At 47.7% G+C, this 20,415-nt stretch overlaps 1 protein-coding gene across 1 annotated transcript; it reads right to left on the bottom strand.

The window, feature by feature from the left end:
- Positions 1-3,169: 3,169 nt before the first annotated feature.
- On the bottom strand, positions 3,170-14,872 carry LOC129715710 (myelin and lymphocyte protein-like). Its single transcript, XM_055665569.1, has 4 exons — positions 14,740-14,872; positions 6,563-6,730; positions 4,667-4,801; positions 3,170-3,336 (listed from the first exon to the last, which is right to left on the bottom strand). The coding sequence occupies exons 1-4, from the start codon at positions 14,827-14,829 to the stop codon at positions 3,256-3,258; spliced, it is 474 nt and encodes a 157-aa protein (XP_055521544.1). The 5' UTR covers positions 14,830-14,872; the 3' UTR covers positions 3,170-3,255.
- Between the last annotated feature and the right edge of the window lie 5,543 nt (positions 14,873-20,415).

The raw sequence follows: 20,415 nt of genomic DNA, 5'->3' as shown, positions 1-20,415 counted from the left end.
AGTTTCCATCATCCCAACAAGAGGGCCTGGACACCGGACCGTCGGCAAAGGTCCCGACAGCGAGTGAACAAAGGAGGAAAATGACTGAACTTTATTGCCTTCCATCACAGTGAGGAATGGGGATTCCACTGTGGTGGATGTTGATGTTACATTTATTGTGTACTGTGTTCTTTTTACCTGTATGGCTGCATTATAACTCAAATATCACTGTACCTTGGGTAGACATAAATGCTGGAGAAACTCAGCGGTTGAGGCAGCATCTATGGAGCGATGGAAATAGGTGACGTTTCAGGTCAAAACCCTTCTTCAGAGAAACATAGAAAATAAGTGCAGGAGTAGGCCATTCGGCCCTTCGAGCCAGCACCGCCAGTCAATGTGATCATGGCTGATCATCCCCAATCAGTACCCCGTTTCTGCCTTCTCCCCATATCCCCTGACTCCGCTATCTTTAAGAGCCCTATCTAGCTCTCTCTTGAAAGCATCCAGAGAACCAGCCTCCACCGCCCTCTGAGGCAGAGAATTCCACAGACTCACAACTCTCTGTGAGGAAAAAGTGTTTTCTCGTCTCCGTTCTGTCGTCCTGTTGAGTTTCATTGTCTGTAACTCGTTTTCACCCCGCCCACAGCCAACAATGGACCCTTCCCTTGATCCTCGTTACTTTATTGCATGTCTTTCATATCTTGCATACTTGCAGATGTTCCACAGAAGGCAGTGGAGGCCAATTCACTCGATGTTTTCGAGAGTTAGATTTAGCTCTACGGGTAAAGGAACCAAGGGATATGTGGAGAAAGCAGGAACGGGGTACTGATTGTGGATGATCAGCCATGATCACATTGAATGGCGGTACTGGTTCGCAGGGCCGAATGGCCTCCTCCTGCATCTATTTTTCTATGAATTTTTTCTATATTTCTATATATTACCGTGTATTTCGTTCAGACCGAAAGGTCTGAATGACAATAAACTAATCTAATCTAATCTATATCTCTAGTTTCCCTTTCCCCTGACTCGCAGTCTGAAGAAGGGTCTCGACCCGAAACGTCACCTATCCATGTTCTCCACAGATGCTGCCTGACCCGCTGAGTTACTCCAGCACTCTGTGAAACGTCACCTATCCATGTTCTTCACAGATTCTGCCTGACCCACTGAGTTACTCCAGCACTCTGTGAAACGTCACCTATCCATGTTCTCCACAGATGCTGCCTGACCCGCTGAGTTACTCCAGCACTCTGTGAAACGTCACCTATCCATGTTCTCCACAGATGCTGCCTGACCCGGCTTTTTGTGCCTACCTTTGATATTCTTGAATTGGATTTCAACACTTCGTGATAAGAATGAATGATTCATATGTAAGAAAATAGATGCGGTAAGCACAGCACTCAGACCAATATTTTGGTAGGACATTTTATTTGTTACCTAAACAAGCGATAAAGGCCAAAAGTAATATTGGGTAATATTTAAAGCACGAATATGCAATGCAAGCCAGCTAATCCTACAGCCCAGTTTGCAAGTATGTGAGGCTGCCACGATATATTTAAACAAAATAATAAATGGTTTTAAATCAATCAAACAATATAAACAGTGATCAGGTTGTAGAAAAGTAAAATTAGCAAATGAAGATGATGTGACTCTAAGGGTTAAGAGTTTGTGGACAGATTTGTTTATTTGGCTGTTGAACTGTTGGGACTTTCCGGGTGTAAGACTTAAAGGGCCTGTCCCACCTACGTGATTTTTTTCGGCGACTTGCCGGCACCTGTCATAGTTGCAGGAGGTTGCCAAAGGTTTTCAACATGTTGAAAATCCAGCGGAGACCAGCAAAAAGCACGACTCCGGGCCACTACGCGAGTCACAGTGTTCGAAATTATCGACCACCTGCTGCGACTATGACGGGTGCCGGCAAGTCGCCGATAAGAATCGCGTAAGTGGGACTGGCCCTTTAAGGGCTGCACAATGGCGCAGCGGTAGATTTACCGCATCATCTATCCTAACCGTGAGTGCTGTCCTTACGGAGTTTGTACCTTCTGCCCGTGACCTGCCTGGGTTTTCTCCGGCAAATATCCGCTTTCCTCCCACACTCCAAAGAGGCACAGCCTTGTAGGTTTTGTCGGCAGGAACTGCAGATGCTGGTTTAAATCGAAGACAGACTCAAAATGCCAGAGTAACTCAGCGGGACTCAGCAGTGCAGCGAAGGTTCACCAGATTGATCCCTGGGATGGCGGGACTGTCACATGAGGAAAGATAGAAAAGACTAGGCTTGTATTCACTGGAGTTTAAAAGGATGAGGGGTTATCTTATAGAAACATATAAAATTATAAAAGGACTGGACAAGCTAGATGCAGGAAAAAAATTCCCAACGTTGGGCGAGTCCAGAACCAGGGGCCACAGTCTTAGAATAAAGGGGAGGCCATTTAAGACTGAGGTGAGAAAAAAAAACTTGTTCACCCAGAGAGTTGTGAATTTGTGGAATTCCCTGCCACAGAGGGCAGTGGAGGCCAAGTCACTGCATGGATTTAAGAGAGAGTTAGACAGAGCTCTAGGGGGCTGGTGGAGTCAAGGGATATGGGGAGAAGGCAGGCATGGGTTATTGATAGGGGACGATCAGCCATGATCGCAATAAATGGTGGTACTGGCTCGAAGGGCCGAATGGCCTCCTCCTGCACCTATTTTCTATGTTTCTATGTTTCTGTGGGACAAGCAGGTCACCTCTCCATGTTCTCCACAGATGCTGCCTGACCCGCTGAGTTATGGTGCAGCAGCATCTATGGAGCTAAGGAAATAGGCAACTTTTCGGGCCGAAATCCTTCTGGAAATAGGCAGCGTTTCGGGCCGAAACCCTTATGGGTTTCGGCCCGAAACGTTGCCTATTTCCTTAGCTCCATAGATGCTGCCTGACCCGCTGAGTTACTCCAGCACACTGTGAAACGTCACCTATCCATGTTCTCCACAGATGCTGCCTGACCCGCTGAGTTACTCCAGCACTCTGTGAAACGTCACCTATCCATGTTCTCCACAGATGCTGCCTCCACAGATGCTGCTGACCCACTGAGTTACTCCAGCACTCTGTATCTATCTTTGGTATAAACCAACACCTGCAGTCCATTGTTTCAATATTCCTTTCACCCAGGCAGCTCCACTGTGTAAAATACCTGATATATACGCTCATTGGTTGAGGTTACATTTACAGTTGGACGTAAGACTCTAGGAAGGAAAGTTTGATCAAGGGTAACGTGAAGACGGCCAATATCTGTGGTGAGACGCTCATGATGAAGCAGACTTCCATCTCAGTATCGAGAGTATGGCGTGAATCGTATAGATTAGGGTGGCCAGGAATGCAAACACCTGCGAGAGAAACATCATGATAAAATCATTCACCCAGCACCAAGGCACATCACTCCACAGATGAACAGAGAGACGTACAGTGCTACAGTGTGGCCCCCCCCTTCAGCCCAACTTGCCCGCACTACCCAACATGTCCCATCTACACTAGTCCCACCTGCCTGCCTTTGGCCCATATCCCTCCAAGCCCGTCCTCTCCACGAACCTGTCCAAATGTTTCGAAAAGCAGTTCAGTTCACTTTAGTTTATAGTCACGTGCACCGATAGACAACAGGTGCAGGAGTAGGCCATTCGGCCCTTCCAGCCAGCACCGCCATTCAATGTGATCATGGCTGATCATCCCCAATCAGTACCCCGTTCCTGCCTTCTCCCCATATCCCCTGACTCCGCTATCTTTAAGAGCCCTATCTAGCTCTCTCTTGAAAGCATCCAGAGAACCTGCCTCCACCGCCCTCTGGGGCAGAGAATTCCACACACTCACAACTCTCTGTGTGAAAAAGTGTTTCCACGTCTCCGTTCTAAATGGCTTACCCCTTATTCTTAAACTGTGTGTGGCCCCTGGTTCTGGACTCCCCCAACATCGGGAACATGTTTCCTGCGTCTCGTGTGTCCAAACCCTTAATAATCTTATGTTTCAATGACATACCCTCTCATCCTTCTAAACTCCAGAGTGTACAAGCCCAGCTGCTCCATTCTCTCAGCATATGACAGTCCCGCCATCCCTGGAATTAACCTTGTAAACCTACGCTGCACTCCCTCAATAGCAAGAATGTCCTTCCTCAAATTAGGGGACCAAAACTGCGCACAATACTCCAGGTGTGGTCTCACTAGGGCTCTGTACAACTGCAGAGGACCTCTTTGCTCCTATATTTGATTCCTCTTGTTATAAAGGCCAACATGCCATTCGCTTTCTTCACTGCCTGCTGTACCTGCATGCTTACTTTCATAGACTGATGTACAAGGACCCCCAGATCCCGTTGTACTTCCCCTTATCCCAACTTGAGTTTTTCCCAAGTTAGTAATCTGCCTTCTTGTTTTTGCTACCAAAGTGGATAACCTCACATTTATCCGCATTAAACTGCATCTGCCATGCATCTGCCCATTCCCCCAACCTGTCCAACTCACCCTGCATTCTCATAGCACCCTCCTCACAGTTCACACTGCCACTCAGCTTTGTGTCATCTGCAAATTTGCTAATGTTACTTTGAATCCCTTCATCTAAATCATTGATGTATATTGTAAATAGCTGTGGTCCCCAGCACCGAGCCTTGCGGTACCCCACTACAAGACAGATGGAATAGGTTGGTGTTCCGATGTATAAAGAGTTACTTACTGAGGCAGCAATGTTGATTTTATAAATCTTTGCAAATTGTGGAGGAGCAAAACTAAACCTAAACCTTGTGTCGTCAGCCTCCAGCACGGCGATACTTAAATAAAATATAGCAGCAATTAGGTGGTAGAATACATCCTGCAGGAGAGAGGAGACACGCATGAGAAATACAAGGAACTGCAGATGCTGCTTTACAGAACAAAGTCACAGTGCTGGAGTAACTCAACGGGTCAGGCAGCATTTGTGGAGAACATGGAAACAAAGAACATGTTCTCCAGAGACACTTCCTGACCCGCTGAGTTACTCCAGCACTCTGTGAAACGTCACCTATCCATGTTCTCCACAGATGCTGCCTGACCCGCTGAGTTACTCCAGCACTCTGTGTGTTGTTCTTTTGATCGGAGACTAATGGCGGTGCTGGCTCGAAGGGCCGAATGGCCTACTCCTGCACCTATTGTCTATTGTCTATTGACCAGTGGAGCACCGCAGGGGTCGGTGCTGGGCTCCATGCTCGTTTGTCCTGTACATTAACAATATGGATGACAATGCAGCTAACATAGTTAGTAGATTTACAAATGACACCACCTTTGGTGGTGGGATGGACATTGAGGCAAGATATCTAAGTTGGCAGCAGGATCTAGATCGGTTGGGAAGGTGGGCCAAGTATTGGCAAATTAAGTTTAGACAATAGACAATAGACAATAGGTGCAGGAGTAGGCCATTCGGCCCTTCGAGCCAGCTAAATGGCTAATTTGAGTATAGGAGCAGGGCGGTTCTACTGCAGTTGTGCAGGGTCTTGGTGAGACCACACCTGGAGTATTGCGTACAGTTTTGGTCTCCTAATCAGAGGAAAAACTTTCTTGCCATAGACGGAGTACAGAGAAGGTTCACCAGACTGATTCCTGGGATGTCAGGACTTTCATATGAAGAAAGACTGGATAGACTTGGTTTGTACTCGCTAGAATTTAGAAGATTGAGGGGGGATCTTATAGAAATTTACAAAATTCTTCAGAGGTTGGACAGGCTAGATGCAGGAAGATTGTTCCCGATGTTGGGGAAGTCCAGAACAAGGGGTCACAGTTTAAGGATAAGGGGGAAATCTTTTAGGACCGAGATGAGGAAAACATTTTTCACACAGTGAGTGGTGAATCTGTGGAATTCTCTGCCACAGAAGGTAGTTGAGGCCAGTTCAGTGGCTATATTTAAGAGGGAGTTAGATGTGGCCCTTGTGGCTAAAGAGATCAGGGGGTATGGAGAGAAGGCAGGTACGGGATACTGAGTTGGATGATCAGCCATGATCATATTGAATGGTGGTGCAGGCTCGAAGTGCCGAATGGCCTACTCCTGCACCTATTTTCTATGTTTCTCTATCCACAATCAGTACCCCGCTCCTTCCTTCTCCCCATATCCCCTGACTCCGCTATCTTTAAGAGCCCTATCTAGCTCTCTCTTGAAAATATCCAGAGAACCTGCCTCCACCACCCTCTGAGGCAGAGAATTCGACAGACTCACCACTCTCTGTGAGAAAAAGTGTTTCCTCATCTCCGTTCTAAATGGCTTACTACTTATTCTTAAACTGTGGCCCCTGGTTCTGGACTCCCCCAACATCAGGAACATGTTTCCTGCCTCTAGCGTGCCCAAGCCTTTAGCAATCTACATAACAACAATCTAGATCGGTTGGGAAGGTAGGCCAAGTATTGGCAAATGGAGTTTAACGGTGCTGTGCGGTGGGACTCACTCTGGCCATGGAGGAGGCCCAGGACAGAAAGGTCGGATTGGGAATGGGAGGGGGAGTTGAAGTGCTGAGCCACCGGGAGATCAGGTTGGTTATTGCGAACCGAGCGGAGGTGTTGGGCGAAGCGATCGCCAAGCCTGCGCTTGGTCATATTGCCGACTTACCACCGCGTTCCAAGCTGAGGAACTCTTCTGGACACCGGCCATGTACAGGATCAGCAGCAGTGTCGTTATAACGAAGCAGAAGACAGATACGAACATCACCCAGCCTTGGTTTGGGGGAAACGGGACACGAGATGAAGCCACCAGGATCCAGACCAGACCACCAAATACCTGTAAACAAGGAGCAGAGTAAACCATGGGCTAACCGCCACAGGAGACAAGGAACCGCACGCGATTAACAGTACATCGGCACCCATCTTCCAACCACCCCCCTCGGCTGTATACACTTGGGAAGGAAGGAACTGCAGATGCTGCTTTACACCAAAGGTAGACACGACACAAGATGCTGGAGTAAATCAGAGGGAGAGGCAGCATCTCTGAAGAGAAGGAAAGGGCAACGTTTCCGGTTGGAAGAAGGGTCTTGACCCGAAACGTCACCCGTTCCTTCTGTCCACAGAAGCTGCCTGACCCGCTGAGTTTTACTCCAGCACTCTGTGAAACGTCACCTATCCATGTCCTCCACAGATGCTGCCTGACCCGCTGAGTTACTCCAGCACTCTATGTCTATCTTCACCCGCCAGCCAGCTTCACGATTCCATCGAGAGACTGTTTAAGAAGGAACAGCAGATGCTGGAAAATCGAAGATAGACAAAAGTGCTGGAGAAACTCAGCGGGTGCAGCAACATCTATGGAGCGAAGGAAATAGGTAACGTTTCGGCCCGAAACCCTTTCGGGTTTCGGCCCGAAACGTTGCCTATTTCCTTCAGGGTTTCATCCCGAAACGTTACCAATTTCCTTTGCTTCATTGATGCTGCTGCACCCGCTGAGTTACTCCAGCACTCTGTGAAACGTCACCTATCCTTGTTCTCCACAGATGCTGCTGCACCCGCTGAGTTACTCCAGCACTCTGTGAAACGTCACCTATCCATGTTCTCCACACATGCTGCCTGACCCGCTGAGTTATTCCAGCACTCTGTGAAACGTCACCTATCCATGTTCTCCACAGATGCTGCCTGACCCGCTGAGTTACTCCAGCACTCTGTGAAATGTCACATATCCATGGTCTCCACCTCCCTATCTACCTGAAGACTTGACCAAAAGGATCGATGAGGACGGAGCTGTAGATGTTGTGTACGTGGACTTCAGTAAGGCATTTGACAAAGTTCCACATGGTAGGCTGCTCTGGAAGGTTAGATCATATGGGATCAAAGGAGGTGGTGAGCCTGATCTCAGACAACGATGAGAAGGCCTACCAGGAGGAGGTGGCTGATCTAGCACTCTGGTGCCAGGATAACAGCCTCCTCTTGAAAATCAAAAAAACGAAGGAGCTGATCATGGACTTTAGGAGGGCACATCATCCGAGGACGTACACTCCATTGAGGATAAATGGGGACACTGTGGATAGGGTGAACTGTTTTAAATATCTGGGAGTCCACATCTCTGAGGATATGACATGGGCATCACACGCTGCAGTTCTCGTGAGTAAGGCAAGGCAGCGCCTTTACCACCTCAGGCAATTGAGGAAATTCAGAGTGTCTCTGAGGATCCTCCAGTGCTTCTACTCAGTGGCTGTGGAAAGCATCTTGTCCGGAAATATTACAATCTGGTTTGGGAACTGCTCTGCCATGGACAAGAAGGCTGTGCAGAGAGTAGTGCGTTTGGCCGAACGCACTATGGGAACTTCACTCACCCCCCTGCAGGAACTATACAACAGGAGGTGCAACTGCAGAGCAAATAAAATCATGGGAGACCCCTTCCACCCCTGCAACGGACTGTTCCAGCTGCTATGGTCAGGCAAACGCCTCCGTTGCCATGCGGTGAGAACAGAGAGGTTGAGAAGGAGTTTCTTCCCAGAGGCCATTCGGACTGTAAATGCCTATCTCACCAGGGACTAACTCTACTGAACCACTCTACTGCTTTTTTTAAAAATTGCTGTTTTTTTCCTTTTTCTTCCCTCCCACAATATTTAATATATAAGAGAATATGTGATTCTGTTCCATTCTGTCTGTAGTTTGTTTGTTTGTCTTTTTGCACAAAGTCCGCGAGCATTGCCACTTTACATTTCACTGCACATCTCGTATGTGTATGTGACAAATAAACTTGACTTGAGATAGCTGAATGGATAGCAAATTGTCTCCATGGAAGGAAGCAGAGGGTGATGAGGCAAGGTTGCTTCTCAGACTGGAGGCCTGTGACTAGTGGTGTGCCTCAGGGTTCAGTGCTGGGCCCGTTACTGTTTGTCATCTACATCAGTGATTTGGATGAGAACATACAGGGCAAGATTAGCAAGTTTGCTGATGATACAAAAGTGAGTGGTTTTGCAGATAGTGAAGATGGTTGTGAACGATTGCAGCAGGATCTGGATCGATTGGCCAGGTGGGCGGAGGAATGGTTGATGGAATTTAATACAGAGAAGTGTGAGGTGTTGCATTTTGGGACGTCGAACAAGGGCAGGACCTACACAGTGAATGGTCGGCCTCTGGGTAGTGTTGTAGAGCAGAGGGATCTAGGAGTACAGGTGCATGGTTCTCCTCTCTGGTCTGAACAATGAGATTGAGTGTAGATTATTGTCACGTGTACTGAGGTACAGTGAAAAGCTTCTGTTGCTAACCAGTCAGCGGAAAGACAACACACAATTTCAATCGAACCGTCCACAGTGTATAGATAAAGTGAGACCTGGGAATGACAACAGACAATAGACAACAGGTGCAGGAGTAGGCCATTCGGCCCTTCGAACCAGCACCGCCATTCAATATGATCATGGGTGATCATCCCCAATCAGTACCCCGTTCCTGCCTTCTCCCCATATCCCCTGACACCGCTATTTTTAAGAGCCCTATCTAGCTCTCACTTGAAAGTATCCAGAGAACCGGCCTCCACCGCCCTCTGAGGCAGAGAATTCCACAGACTCACAACTCTCTGTGTGAAAAAGTGTTTCCTCATCTCCGTTCTAAATGGCTTACCCCTTATTCTTAAACTGTGGCCCCTGGTTCTGGACTCCCCCAACATCGGGAACATGTTTCCTGCCTCTAGCGTGTCCAAACCCTTACAAACATAGAAACATAGAAATTAGGTGCAGGAGTAGGCCATTCGGCCCTTCAAGCCTGCACCGCCATTCAATATGATCATGGCTGATCATCCAACTCAGTATCCCGTACCTGCCTTCTCTCCATACCCTCTGATCCCCTTAGCCACAAGGGCCACATCTAACTCCCTCTTAAATATAGCCAATGAACTGGCCTCGACTACCCTCTGCGGCAGAGTTCCAGAGATTCACCACTCTCTGTGTGAAAAAAGTTCTTCCAGTCTTTCTTCATAAGACAGTCCTGACATCCCAGGAATCAGTCTGGTGAACCGTCTCTGCACTCCCTCTATGGCAATAATGTCCTTCCTCAGATTTGGAGACCAAAGCTGTACGCAATACTACAGGTGTGGTCTCACCAAGACCCTGTACAACTGCAGTAGAACATCCCTGCTCCTATACTCAAATCCTTTTGCTATGAAAGCTAACATACCATTCGCTTTCTTCACTTAATAATCTTATGTGTTTCAATGAGATACCCTCTCATCCTTCTAAATTCTAGAGTGCTGTCCGAGCAGGTCTAATGGATCCATTAGTTCAGTGGCACTCGCAGGGGGCTGTGGCATCCACCTCCACCACCCCACCCCCCCCCCCCCCCCCCCCCCCCCCTCCCTTTCCACATTCTACCTTCATTCCACCCATTCCAGTTGTCCCACACCTGCAATCGAGTGGCTGATGCATACCTGTTCTTCCAGTCAGCCCGGCACCAATCAAGATCTATGGGTGGCTTAGGCAGGGCAGGGCTGACTTTATTACCTGCAAGCACTCACCTGCCCAGGTGAGCAGACCAAGGCTGCTCCGAGTTTGTGTCCCTTCTGCAGCCCCAGAGGCGGAGCAGTGTAGATGTCGGGACTTCTGTCTCACACACCACTGCCCTCGCCTCCTGGGCTTTCTTCCACCCAGATTACAAATTAGTTAGAGTCATAGAGTGGTACAGTGTGGAAACAGGCCCTTCAGCCCAACCTGCCCACACCGACCAACATGTCCCAGCTACATGTTCCCCATGTTGGGGGAGTCCAGAACCAGGGGCCACAGTTTAAGAATAAGGGGTAAGCCATTTAGAACGGAGACGAGGAAACACTTTTTCTCACAGAGAGTGGTGAGTCTGTGGAATTCTCTGCCTCAGAGGGCGGGTGGAGGCCGGTTCTCTGGATACTTTCAAGAGAGAGTTAGATAGGGCTCTTAAAGATAGCAGAGTTAGGGGATATGGGGAGAAGGGAGGAATGGGGTACTGATTGGGGATGATCAGCCATGATCACATTGAATGGCGGTGCTGGAGCGAAGGGCCGAATGGCCTACTCCTGCACCTATTGTCTATTGTCTATTGTCATTTTATAGACTTCTCTCAGGTCTCCGCTCAAACTCCGGATTTGCAGAGAAAACAACATTCCCTCTTTCCCCCTCCCCTTCCCAGCTCTCCCACAGCCCACTGTCTCCGCCTCTTCCTTTCTTCTTCCCACCACCCCCCCCCAATCAGTCTGAAGAAGGGTCTCGACCCGAAACGTCACCTATTCCTTCGCTCCATCGATGCTGCCTCACCCGCTGAGAAGGACAATAAACAAATCTAATCTAATTCTCCAGCATTTTTGTCTTCCTTTGATTTTTCCAGCATCTGCAGTTCTTTCTTAAACAGTGCAACCTGGTATGTACCAGACCCTCACCCATGTCCCGTGTGGGTGAGAGCAATATTTGACGGGGTGACAGTGCGACTGTTTACTTGCAAGCCTTTTCTTAACGTACGTTTGATGCAGAGACTCACTGACTACGTTTGTGTTAGCGGTGTCACCTCCAAACGCAGGCACAGTTGCTTCCCAGCTGTTATCAGGCAACTGGATCATTTGCTCCATAGATAGAAACATAGACAATAGGTGCAGGAGGAGGCCATTCGGCCCTTCGAGCCAGCACCACCATTCATTGTGATCATGGCTGATCGTCCCCAATCAATAACCCGTGCCTGCCTTCTCCCCCTATCCCTTGACTCCACTAGCCCCTAGAGCTCTATCTAACTCTCTCTTAAATCCATCCAGTGACTTGGCCTCCACTGCCCTCTGTGGCAGGGAATTCCACAAATTCACAACTCTCTGGGTGAAAACGTTTTTTCTCACCTCAGTCTTAAATGACCTCCCCTTTATTCTAAGACTGTGGCTCCTGGTTCTGGACTCGCCCAACATTGGGAACATTTTTCCTGCATCTAGCTTGTCCAGTCCTTTTATAATTTTATATGTTTCTATAAGATCCCCCTCATCCTTCTAAACTCCAGTGAATACAAGCCTAGTCTTTTCAATCTTTCCTCATATGACAGTCCCGCCATCCCAGGGATCAATCTGGTGAACCTACGCTGCACTGCCTCAATCACAAGGATGTCCTTCCTCAAATTAGGAGACCAAAACTGTACCCAATACTCCAGATGTGGTCTCACCAGAGCCCTATACAACTGCTCCATCGATTTCCGCTCCGTAGATGCTGCCTCACCCGCAGAGTGTTGGAGTTTCTCCAGCATTTTTGTCTACCTTCGATTTGTCCAGCATCTGCAGTTCTTTGTTAAACGCTACCACAAACCAGAGAGCAGTCCTGAACTACTATTTACCTCATTGGAGTCCGAGGGTCACCAATGAGGTAGATAGTGTTCAGGTAGGCAAGACTGCGGGAGTAACTCAGCGGGTGCGGCAGCATCTATGGAGCGAAGGAAATAGGCAACGTTTCGGGAAATAGGCAACAAAACGAAGGGTTTCGTCCCGAAACGTCACCTATTTTCTTGTTCCATAGATGCTACCGCACCCACTGAGTTTCTCCAGCAATTTTGTCTACGTTCAATTTTCCAGCATCTGCAGTTCCTTCTTGAACATAGATAGTGTTCAGGACTGCTCTCTGGGCGGTTGTGCTAGGGTGCCTAATCCTCGGACTATCCATGATCGGATTTTGCTGGCTTTACCTGCCGCTAAGAAGTCAGATGACCTGAACTCCTTCTACGCTAGTTTCGAGACGGGCAACACCACCCCAGGTCTGCCGACTATCGACAATACCGCCAGCGGGCTGGCTAACGAAGTTGAAGGGAGGAATGGGCACACATCCTCGTTGTCCGAGCACGACGTGAGTCCACATCTCTGAGGATCTGACATGGGCATCACACGCTGCAGCACTGGTGAGTAAGGCAAGGCAGCGCCTTTACCACCTCAGGCAATTGAGGAAATTCAGAGTGTCTCCGAGGATCCTCCAGTGCTTCTACTCAGCGGCGGTGGAAAGCATCTTGTCCGGAAATATCACGATCTGGTTTGGGAATTGCTCTGCCCAAGGACAAGAAGGCTCTGCAGAGAGTAGTGCGTTCGGCCGAACGCGCTGTGGGAACTTCACTCGCCCCCCTGCAGGAACTATACATCAGGAGGTGCAACTCCAGAGCCAACAAGATTATGGGAGACCCCTTCCACCCCTGCAACGGACTGTTCCAGCTGCTACGTTCAGGCAAACGCCTCCGTTGCCATGCGGTGAGAACGGAGAGGATGAGAAGGAGTTTCTTCCCAGAGGCCATTCGGACTGTAAACGCCTATCTCACCAGGGACTAACTTTACTGAACCATTCTACTGGGTTTTTTAAATTGCTGTGGTTTTTTTTTCCCATTTTTCCTTCGGCCCACAATATATAATATGTAAAAGAATATGAGATTCTGTTTGTAGTTTGTTTGTTTGTTTGGTTTTTGCACAGGCTGTGCATCTCGTATGTGTATGTGACGAATGAACGTGACTTGACTTGACTTGACTTATCGTGTATCTGTACACTGTAAACGGCTCGATTGTAAACATCTATTGTCTTTCCACTGACTAGTTGTAGCACGCAGCAGAAGATATTCACTGTACTTCTGTAAATGTGACAATAAACTTCATATTGGCCACAAATATAATTAGCCTCCAGGCAAGTGTTGCATCAATGTTTAACTCAAATGGAAATTAGCCCAAGGGAAACCGGTCACGAGAGAGAGGTTCATACGAGAGCAGCCTCTGTGAGCAACGTTAGACTCTCCCCGACACAAAGTCATCTGACTCCTTCACTCACCTGTAAACAGGTGATATACATTCCAGTGCCCGCACTCAGCCCCTCCACACTATAAACCTGTTCAGCAACGATCAAACAACCTGTGCGCTGAACATTCTTGCTTACTTTCTACAAAATATAATGCAAGTCTGGAAAAAAAGGTCCACCCAAAACGTTACCTATCCATGTTCATCCCCAATCAGTACCCCGTTCCTGCCTTCTCCCCATATCCCCTGACTCCACTATCTTTAAGAGCCCTATCTAGCTCTCTCTTGAAAGTATCCAGAAAACCTGCCTCCACCGCCCTCTGAGGCAGAGAATTCCACAGACTCACAACTCTCTGTGAGAAAAAGTGTTTCCTCGTCTCTGTTCTAAATAGCTTATTCCTTATTCTTAAACTGTGGCCCCTGGTTCTGGACTCCTCCAACATCAGTAACATGTTTCCTGCCTCTAGCGTGTCCAAATCCTTAACAATCTTATATGTTTCAATAAGATGCCCTCTCATCCTTCTAAACTCCAGAGTGTACAAGCCCAGCTGCTCCATTCTCTCAGCATATGACAGTCCCGCCATCCCGGGAATTAACCTTGTAAACCTACGCTGCACTTCCTCAATAGCACGAATGTCCTTCCTCAAATTAGGGGACCAAAACTGCACCCAATACTCCAGGTGTGGTCTCACTAGGGCTCTGTGCAACTGCAGAAGGGCCTCTTTGCTCCTATATTTGATTCCTCTTGTTATAAAGGCCAACATGCCATTCGCTTTCTGCACTGCCTTCTGTACCTGCATGCTTACTTTCATAGACTGATGAACAAGGACCCCCAGATCCCATTGTACTTCCCAACTTGATATCCTCTCATCCTTCTAAACTCCAGAGTGTACAAGCCCAGCTGCTCCATTCTCTCAGCAGATGACAGTCCCGTAATCCCGGGAATTAACCTTGGAAACCTACGCTGCACTCCCTCAACAGCAAGAATGTCCTTCCATCTAAGCTGTGGCCGGATCCCACTGCAGTCCACAGTACCGTTACAAAAACCACATTATTACAAGGAGTACGACATTAAAAATACTCACAAATTCAAGGAGCATCAGGAGCTCTGGAACTGATGTGCAGACTTTCAACCCAGATGGGATGGGAGTCGCTGGTTGAGCCGGAGTGGACATGGTGCTGTGTGAAATGTCCTGGTAAGATGTGTCTGCTCTCCTGGTTCACCTCCACTCTCTCTGGACTCACACTACACTGTCCCGCAGGATTATAGGTGTGTGGCTGTGAGGTTTGTCTCCACCCTACCCACACATCTCCAGACTCCTCCTCTTTGAAACACCACCTACCCACTCACAACGCCAATGAGAAGGCGGGGAGGAGAGAGAATTGTTGCTAAATGCTTCTCATTCCTAAGTACCTTCACTGATTTTATTTTTCCAATCCTAGATGAGCAGACTCGCTAGAATTTAGAAGATTGAGGGGGGATCTTATAGAAACTTACAAAATTCTTAAGGGGTTGGACAGGCTAGATGCAGGAAGATTGTTCCCGATGTTGGGAAAGTCCAGAACAAGGGGTCACAGTTTAAGGATAAAGGGGAAATCTTTTAGGACCGAGAAAACATTTTTCTCACAGAGAGTGGTGAATCTGTGGAATTCTCTGCCACAGTAGGTTGTTGAGGCCAGTTCATTGGCTATATTTAGGAGGGAGCTAGGGCCCTTGTGGCTAAAGGGATCAGGGGGTATGGAGAGAAGGCAGGTACAGGATACTGAGTTGGATGATCAGCCATGATCATATTGAATGGCGGTGCAGGCTTGAAGGGCTGAATGGCCTACTCCTGCACCTATTTTCTGTTTCTATGATCAGCCATGATCACATTGAATGGCGGTGCAGGCTCGAAGGGCCTAATGACCTACTCCTGCACCTATTGTCTATGTTTCTAGATGTAAGATTTAAATTTGTTCAGTGGAAATTATAGTCAAGTCAAGTTTATTCGTCACATACACATATGAGATGTGCAGTGAAATGAAAAGTGGCAATGCTCGCGGACTTTGTGCAAAAAGACAAACAAACAAACTACAAACAGAATGGAACAGAATCACATATTCACATATTACATATTTGTGGGAGGGAAGAAAAAGGAAAAAAACAGTAATTTAAAAAAAAAGCAGTAGAATGGTTCAGTAGAGTTAGTCCCTGGTGAGATAGGAGTTTACAGTCCGAATGGCCTCTGGGAAGAAACTCCTTCTCAACCTCTCCGTTCTCACCGCATGGCAACGGAGGCGTTTGCCTGACCGTAGCAGCTGGAAACAGTCCGTTGCAGGGGTGGAAGGTGTCTCCCATGATTTTATTTGCTCTGAAGTTGCACCTCCTGTTGTATAGTTCCTGCAGGGGGGTGAGTGAAGTTCCCATAGTGCGTTCGGCTGAACGCACTACTCTCTGCAGAGCCTTCTTGTCCTTGGCAGAGCAATTCCCAAACCAGATGGTAATGTTCCCGGACAAGATGCTTTCCACCGCCGCTGCATAGAAGCACTGGACGATCCTCGGAGACACTCTGAATTTCCTCAATTGCCTGAGGTGGTAAAGGCGCTGCCTTGCCTTACTCACGAGTGCTGAGGCGTGTGATGCCCATGTCATATCCTCAGAGATGTGGACTCCCAGATATTTAAAACAGTTCACCCTATCCACAGGATCCCCATTTATCCTCAATGGAGTGTACGTCCTCGGATGATGTGCCCTCCTAAAGTCCATGATCAGCTCCTTCGTTTTTTTGATGTTCAAGAGGAGGCTGTTATCCTGGCACCAGAGTGCTAGATCAGTCACCTCCTCCCGGTAGGCCCTCTCATCATTGTCTGAGATCAGGCCCACCACCACAGTGTCATCAGCAAACTTGATTATTGAGTTGGAGCTGAACCTAGCCACACAGTCATGTGTGTGATGGCCAATAGACAATAGGTGCAGGAGGAGGCCATTCGGCCCTTCGAGCCAGCACCGCCATTCAATGTGATCATGGCTGATCATCCCCAATCAGTACCCCGTTCCTGCCTTCTCCCCACATCCCCTGACTCCGCTATCTTTAAGAGCCCTATCTAGCCCTATCACCGAAGGACAGTATATACATTCTATATACATTTATGGTAAGTATAACATATATGGAGAGGCTGGTGAAGAAACACATCTGCACCTTCCTCCCTCGCAACATGGACCCGTTACAATTCACATTCCGTCCGAACAGATCCACGGACGATGTGGTCTCCCAGGTTTTGCACACCGCTCTCTCTCATCTAGACAGCCAGAAGGGGGGCCACGTGAGGATGCTGTTCATAGACTTCAACACGATAGTCCCCTATAGACCTGCCGAGAAGCTGCTGGAATTAGGGCTCAACACCCCTGTGTGCCTGGGTCGTGGACTTTCTCTCCACCAGGACCCAGGTAGTCAATTGAAGGTCCATCACAGGTACTGACCTCCCCACCATCGAAGGGATCTACAGGAGGCGCTGCCTCAAAAAGGCAGCCAGCATCATCAGAGACCCACACCACCCTGGCCACACTCTCATCTCGCTGCCATCATCGGGAAGAAGGTACAGGAGCCTGAAAACCGTGACCTCCAGGTTCAAGAACAGCTTCTTCCCAGCAACCATCAGGCGATTAAACACCACAACTTCCAAATAAACTCTGAACTACACTGGAGCATTGGTTTTGTGTTTTTGCAATATTTAATATTTTTTAAGTATAAATACAGTGCCCTCCATAATGTTTGGGACAAAGACCCAGCATTTATTTATTTACCTCTGCGCTGCACAATTTGAGATTTGTCATAGAAAAAAAATCCTGTGTGGTTAAAGTGAACATTGTCAGATTTTATTAAAGGTTAATTTTATATATTTTGGTTTCTGTCCTGTCCATGTACCTGTCTAAATGTTACTTAAATGTTGGGATAGTCCCAGCCTCAACTACCGCCTCTGGCAGCTTGTTCCATACACCCACCACCCTCTGTGTGGACATTCCCACACCGGGACAGGGTTTGATTGTCTACCCTATCTACACCTCTCATCATTTTATACATTTTTTTTAGAGATACAGCACGGGAACAGGCCATTCGGCCCACTGAGTCCGTGCCAACCAGCGATCCATGCACAGTAACACTATCCTACACCCACTAGGGACTATTTTTAACATTTACCAAGCCAATTGACCTACAAACCTGTACGTCTTTGGAGTGTGGGAGGAAACCGAAGATCTCAGATAAAATAGACAATAGATGCAGGAGTAGGCCATTCGGCCCTTCGAGCCAGCACCGCCATTCAATGTGATCATGGTTGATCATCCCCAATCAGTACCCCGTTCCTGCCTTCTCCCCATATCCCCTGACTCCGCTATTTTTAAGAGACCTATCTAGTTCTCTCTTGAAAGTATCCAGAGAACCGGCCGCCACTGCCCTCTGAGGCAGAGAATTCCACAGACTCACCACTCTCTGTGAGAAAAAAGTGTTTCCTCGTCTCCGTTCTAAATGGCTTACTCCTTATTCTTAAACTGTGGCCCCTGGTTCTGGACTCCCCCAACATCGGGAACATGTTTCCTGCCTCTAGCGTGTCCAAACCCTTAATAATCTCATATGTTTCAATAAGATGCCCTCTCATCCTTCTAAACTCCAGAATGTACAAGCTCAGCCGCTCCATTCTCTCAGCATATGACAGTCCTGCCATCCCGGGAATTAACCTTGTAAACCTACGCTGCACTCCCTCAATAGCAAGAATGTCCTTCCTCAAATTAGGGGACCAAAACTGCACACAATACTCCAGGTGTGGTCTCACTAGGGCCCTGTACAACTGCAGAAGGACCTCTTTGCTCCTATATTCGATTCTTCTTGTTATAAAGGCCAACATGCCATTCGCTTTCTTCACTGCCTGCTGTACCTGCATGCTTACTTTCATAGACTGATGTACAATGTACAAGGACTCCCCAGATCCCGTTGTACTTCCCCTTTTCCCAACTTGACGCCATTTAGATAGTAATCTGCCTTCCTGTTTTTGCTACCAAAGTAGAACACCTCACATTTATCCGCATTAAACTGCATCTGCCCACTCCCCCAACCTGTCCAAGTCACCCTGAATTCTCATAGCATCCTCCTCACAGTTCACACTGCCACCCAGCTTTGTGTCGTCTCTGGAGCTGCATTCGCTGTAAGGCAGCGACTCTACCGCTGCACCACCTCGACACTTCTATCCTCACAACCTCAGGCGCTCCACAGAAAACAATACAAACCTCTCCCTGTAACTAACACCCTGTAATCCAGGCATCGTTCTGTTAAACCTCCTCTGCACACTCTCCAAAGATTCAGATTAAGATTCGATTTTAATTGTCATTGCCAGTGTACAGTACAGAGACAACGAAACGCAAGTTAAACGTCTCAGTGAAAATCAAAGATCCTATAGCGGAGCTATAGAGGAGCTCTTTGGTGAAAACGCCGAGAATGAATCCTGGTGGGATGTGAATATCCTCATCAATTACCAATGGGTTGGGACAGTGGGGAATTAATTAGGAAGAAAGAATGTGGCAACTACCATCATTTAAATGTCTCCATTAAGATGCTAATTAGGGAGCAGTGCTTAGAGCAGGGGTGGGGAACCTTTACATGTTGGAATGCTGCTACATTAATTCAGCTGTAATCTAATAAGGCCGCATCCAAGAAATTAGATACACTTCAAAATGTACACTGTTTTGTAAACATCTAACTACTGGGTACTAACTTCAAGAAAATGAAAAAAAAATGTGTTCATTCTAAAGTTAACTAACTTTTTAATGATCAAGAAGGAACTGCAGATGCTGGAAAATCAAAGGTAGACAAAAACACTGGAGAAACTCAGCGGGTGCAGCAGCATCTATGGAGCGAAGGAAATAGGTAACGTTTTGGAGAAGTACAATGGGATCTGGGGGTCCTTGTTCATCAGTCTATGAAAGTAAGCATGCAGGTACAGCAGGCAGTGAAGAAAGCGAATGGCATGTTGGCCTTTATAACAAGAGTAATTGAATATAGGAGCAAAGAGGTCCTTCTGCAGTTGTACAGAGCCCTATACCAAATACCACCAACCCTGGTCTTGTGGCAAATAAAGATTCTATCTATCTAGTGAGACCACACCTGGAGTATTGTGTGCCGTTTTGGTCCCCTAATTTGAGGAAGGACATTCTTGCTATTGAGGGAGTGCAGCATAGGTTTAATTCCCGGGATGGCGGGACTGTCATATGCTGAGAGAATGGAGCGGCTCGGCTTGTACACTCTGGAGTTTATAAGGATGAGAGGGCATCTCATTGAAACATATAAGATTGTTAAGGGTTTGGACACGCTAGAGGCAGGAAACATGTTCCCGATGTTGGGGGAGTCCAGAACCAGGGGCCACAGTTTAAGAATAAGAGGTAAGCCATTTAGAACGGAGATGAGGAAACTTTTTTTAGGAATAATAATAATAATAAATTTTATTTATGGGCGCCTTTCAAGAGTCTCAAGGACACCTTACAAAGACGAGGAAACACTTTTTCACACAGAGTGCGGTGGAGGCCGGTTCTCTGGACACTTTCAAGAGAGAGCTGGATAGGGTTCTTAAACATAGCGGAGTCAGGGGATATGGGGAGAAGGCAGGAACGGGGTACTGATTGGGGATGATCAGCCATGATCACATTGAATGTCGGTGCTGGCTCGAAGGGCCGAATGACCTCCTCCTGCACCTATTGTCTATTGTCCAGTTGGCCCCACTCTAACAAGCTGTGT

The sequence above is a fragment of the Leucoraja erinacea genome, unplaced genomic scaffold (assembly GCF_028641065.1).
Source record: "Leucoraja erinacea ecotype New England unplaced genomic scaffold, Leri_hhj_1 Leri_134S, whole genome shotgun sequence".
NCBI classification, from domain to species: Eukaryota; Metazoa; Chordata; class Chondrichthyes; order Rajiformes; family Rajidae; genus Leucoraja; species Leucoraja erinaceus.
Note: the sequence above shows the minus strand (reverse complement) of the source record. Positions and strands in the feature narration are given on the sequence as shown.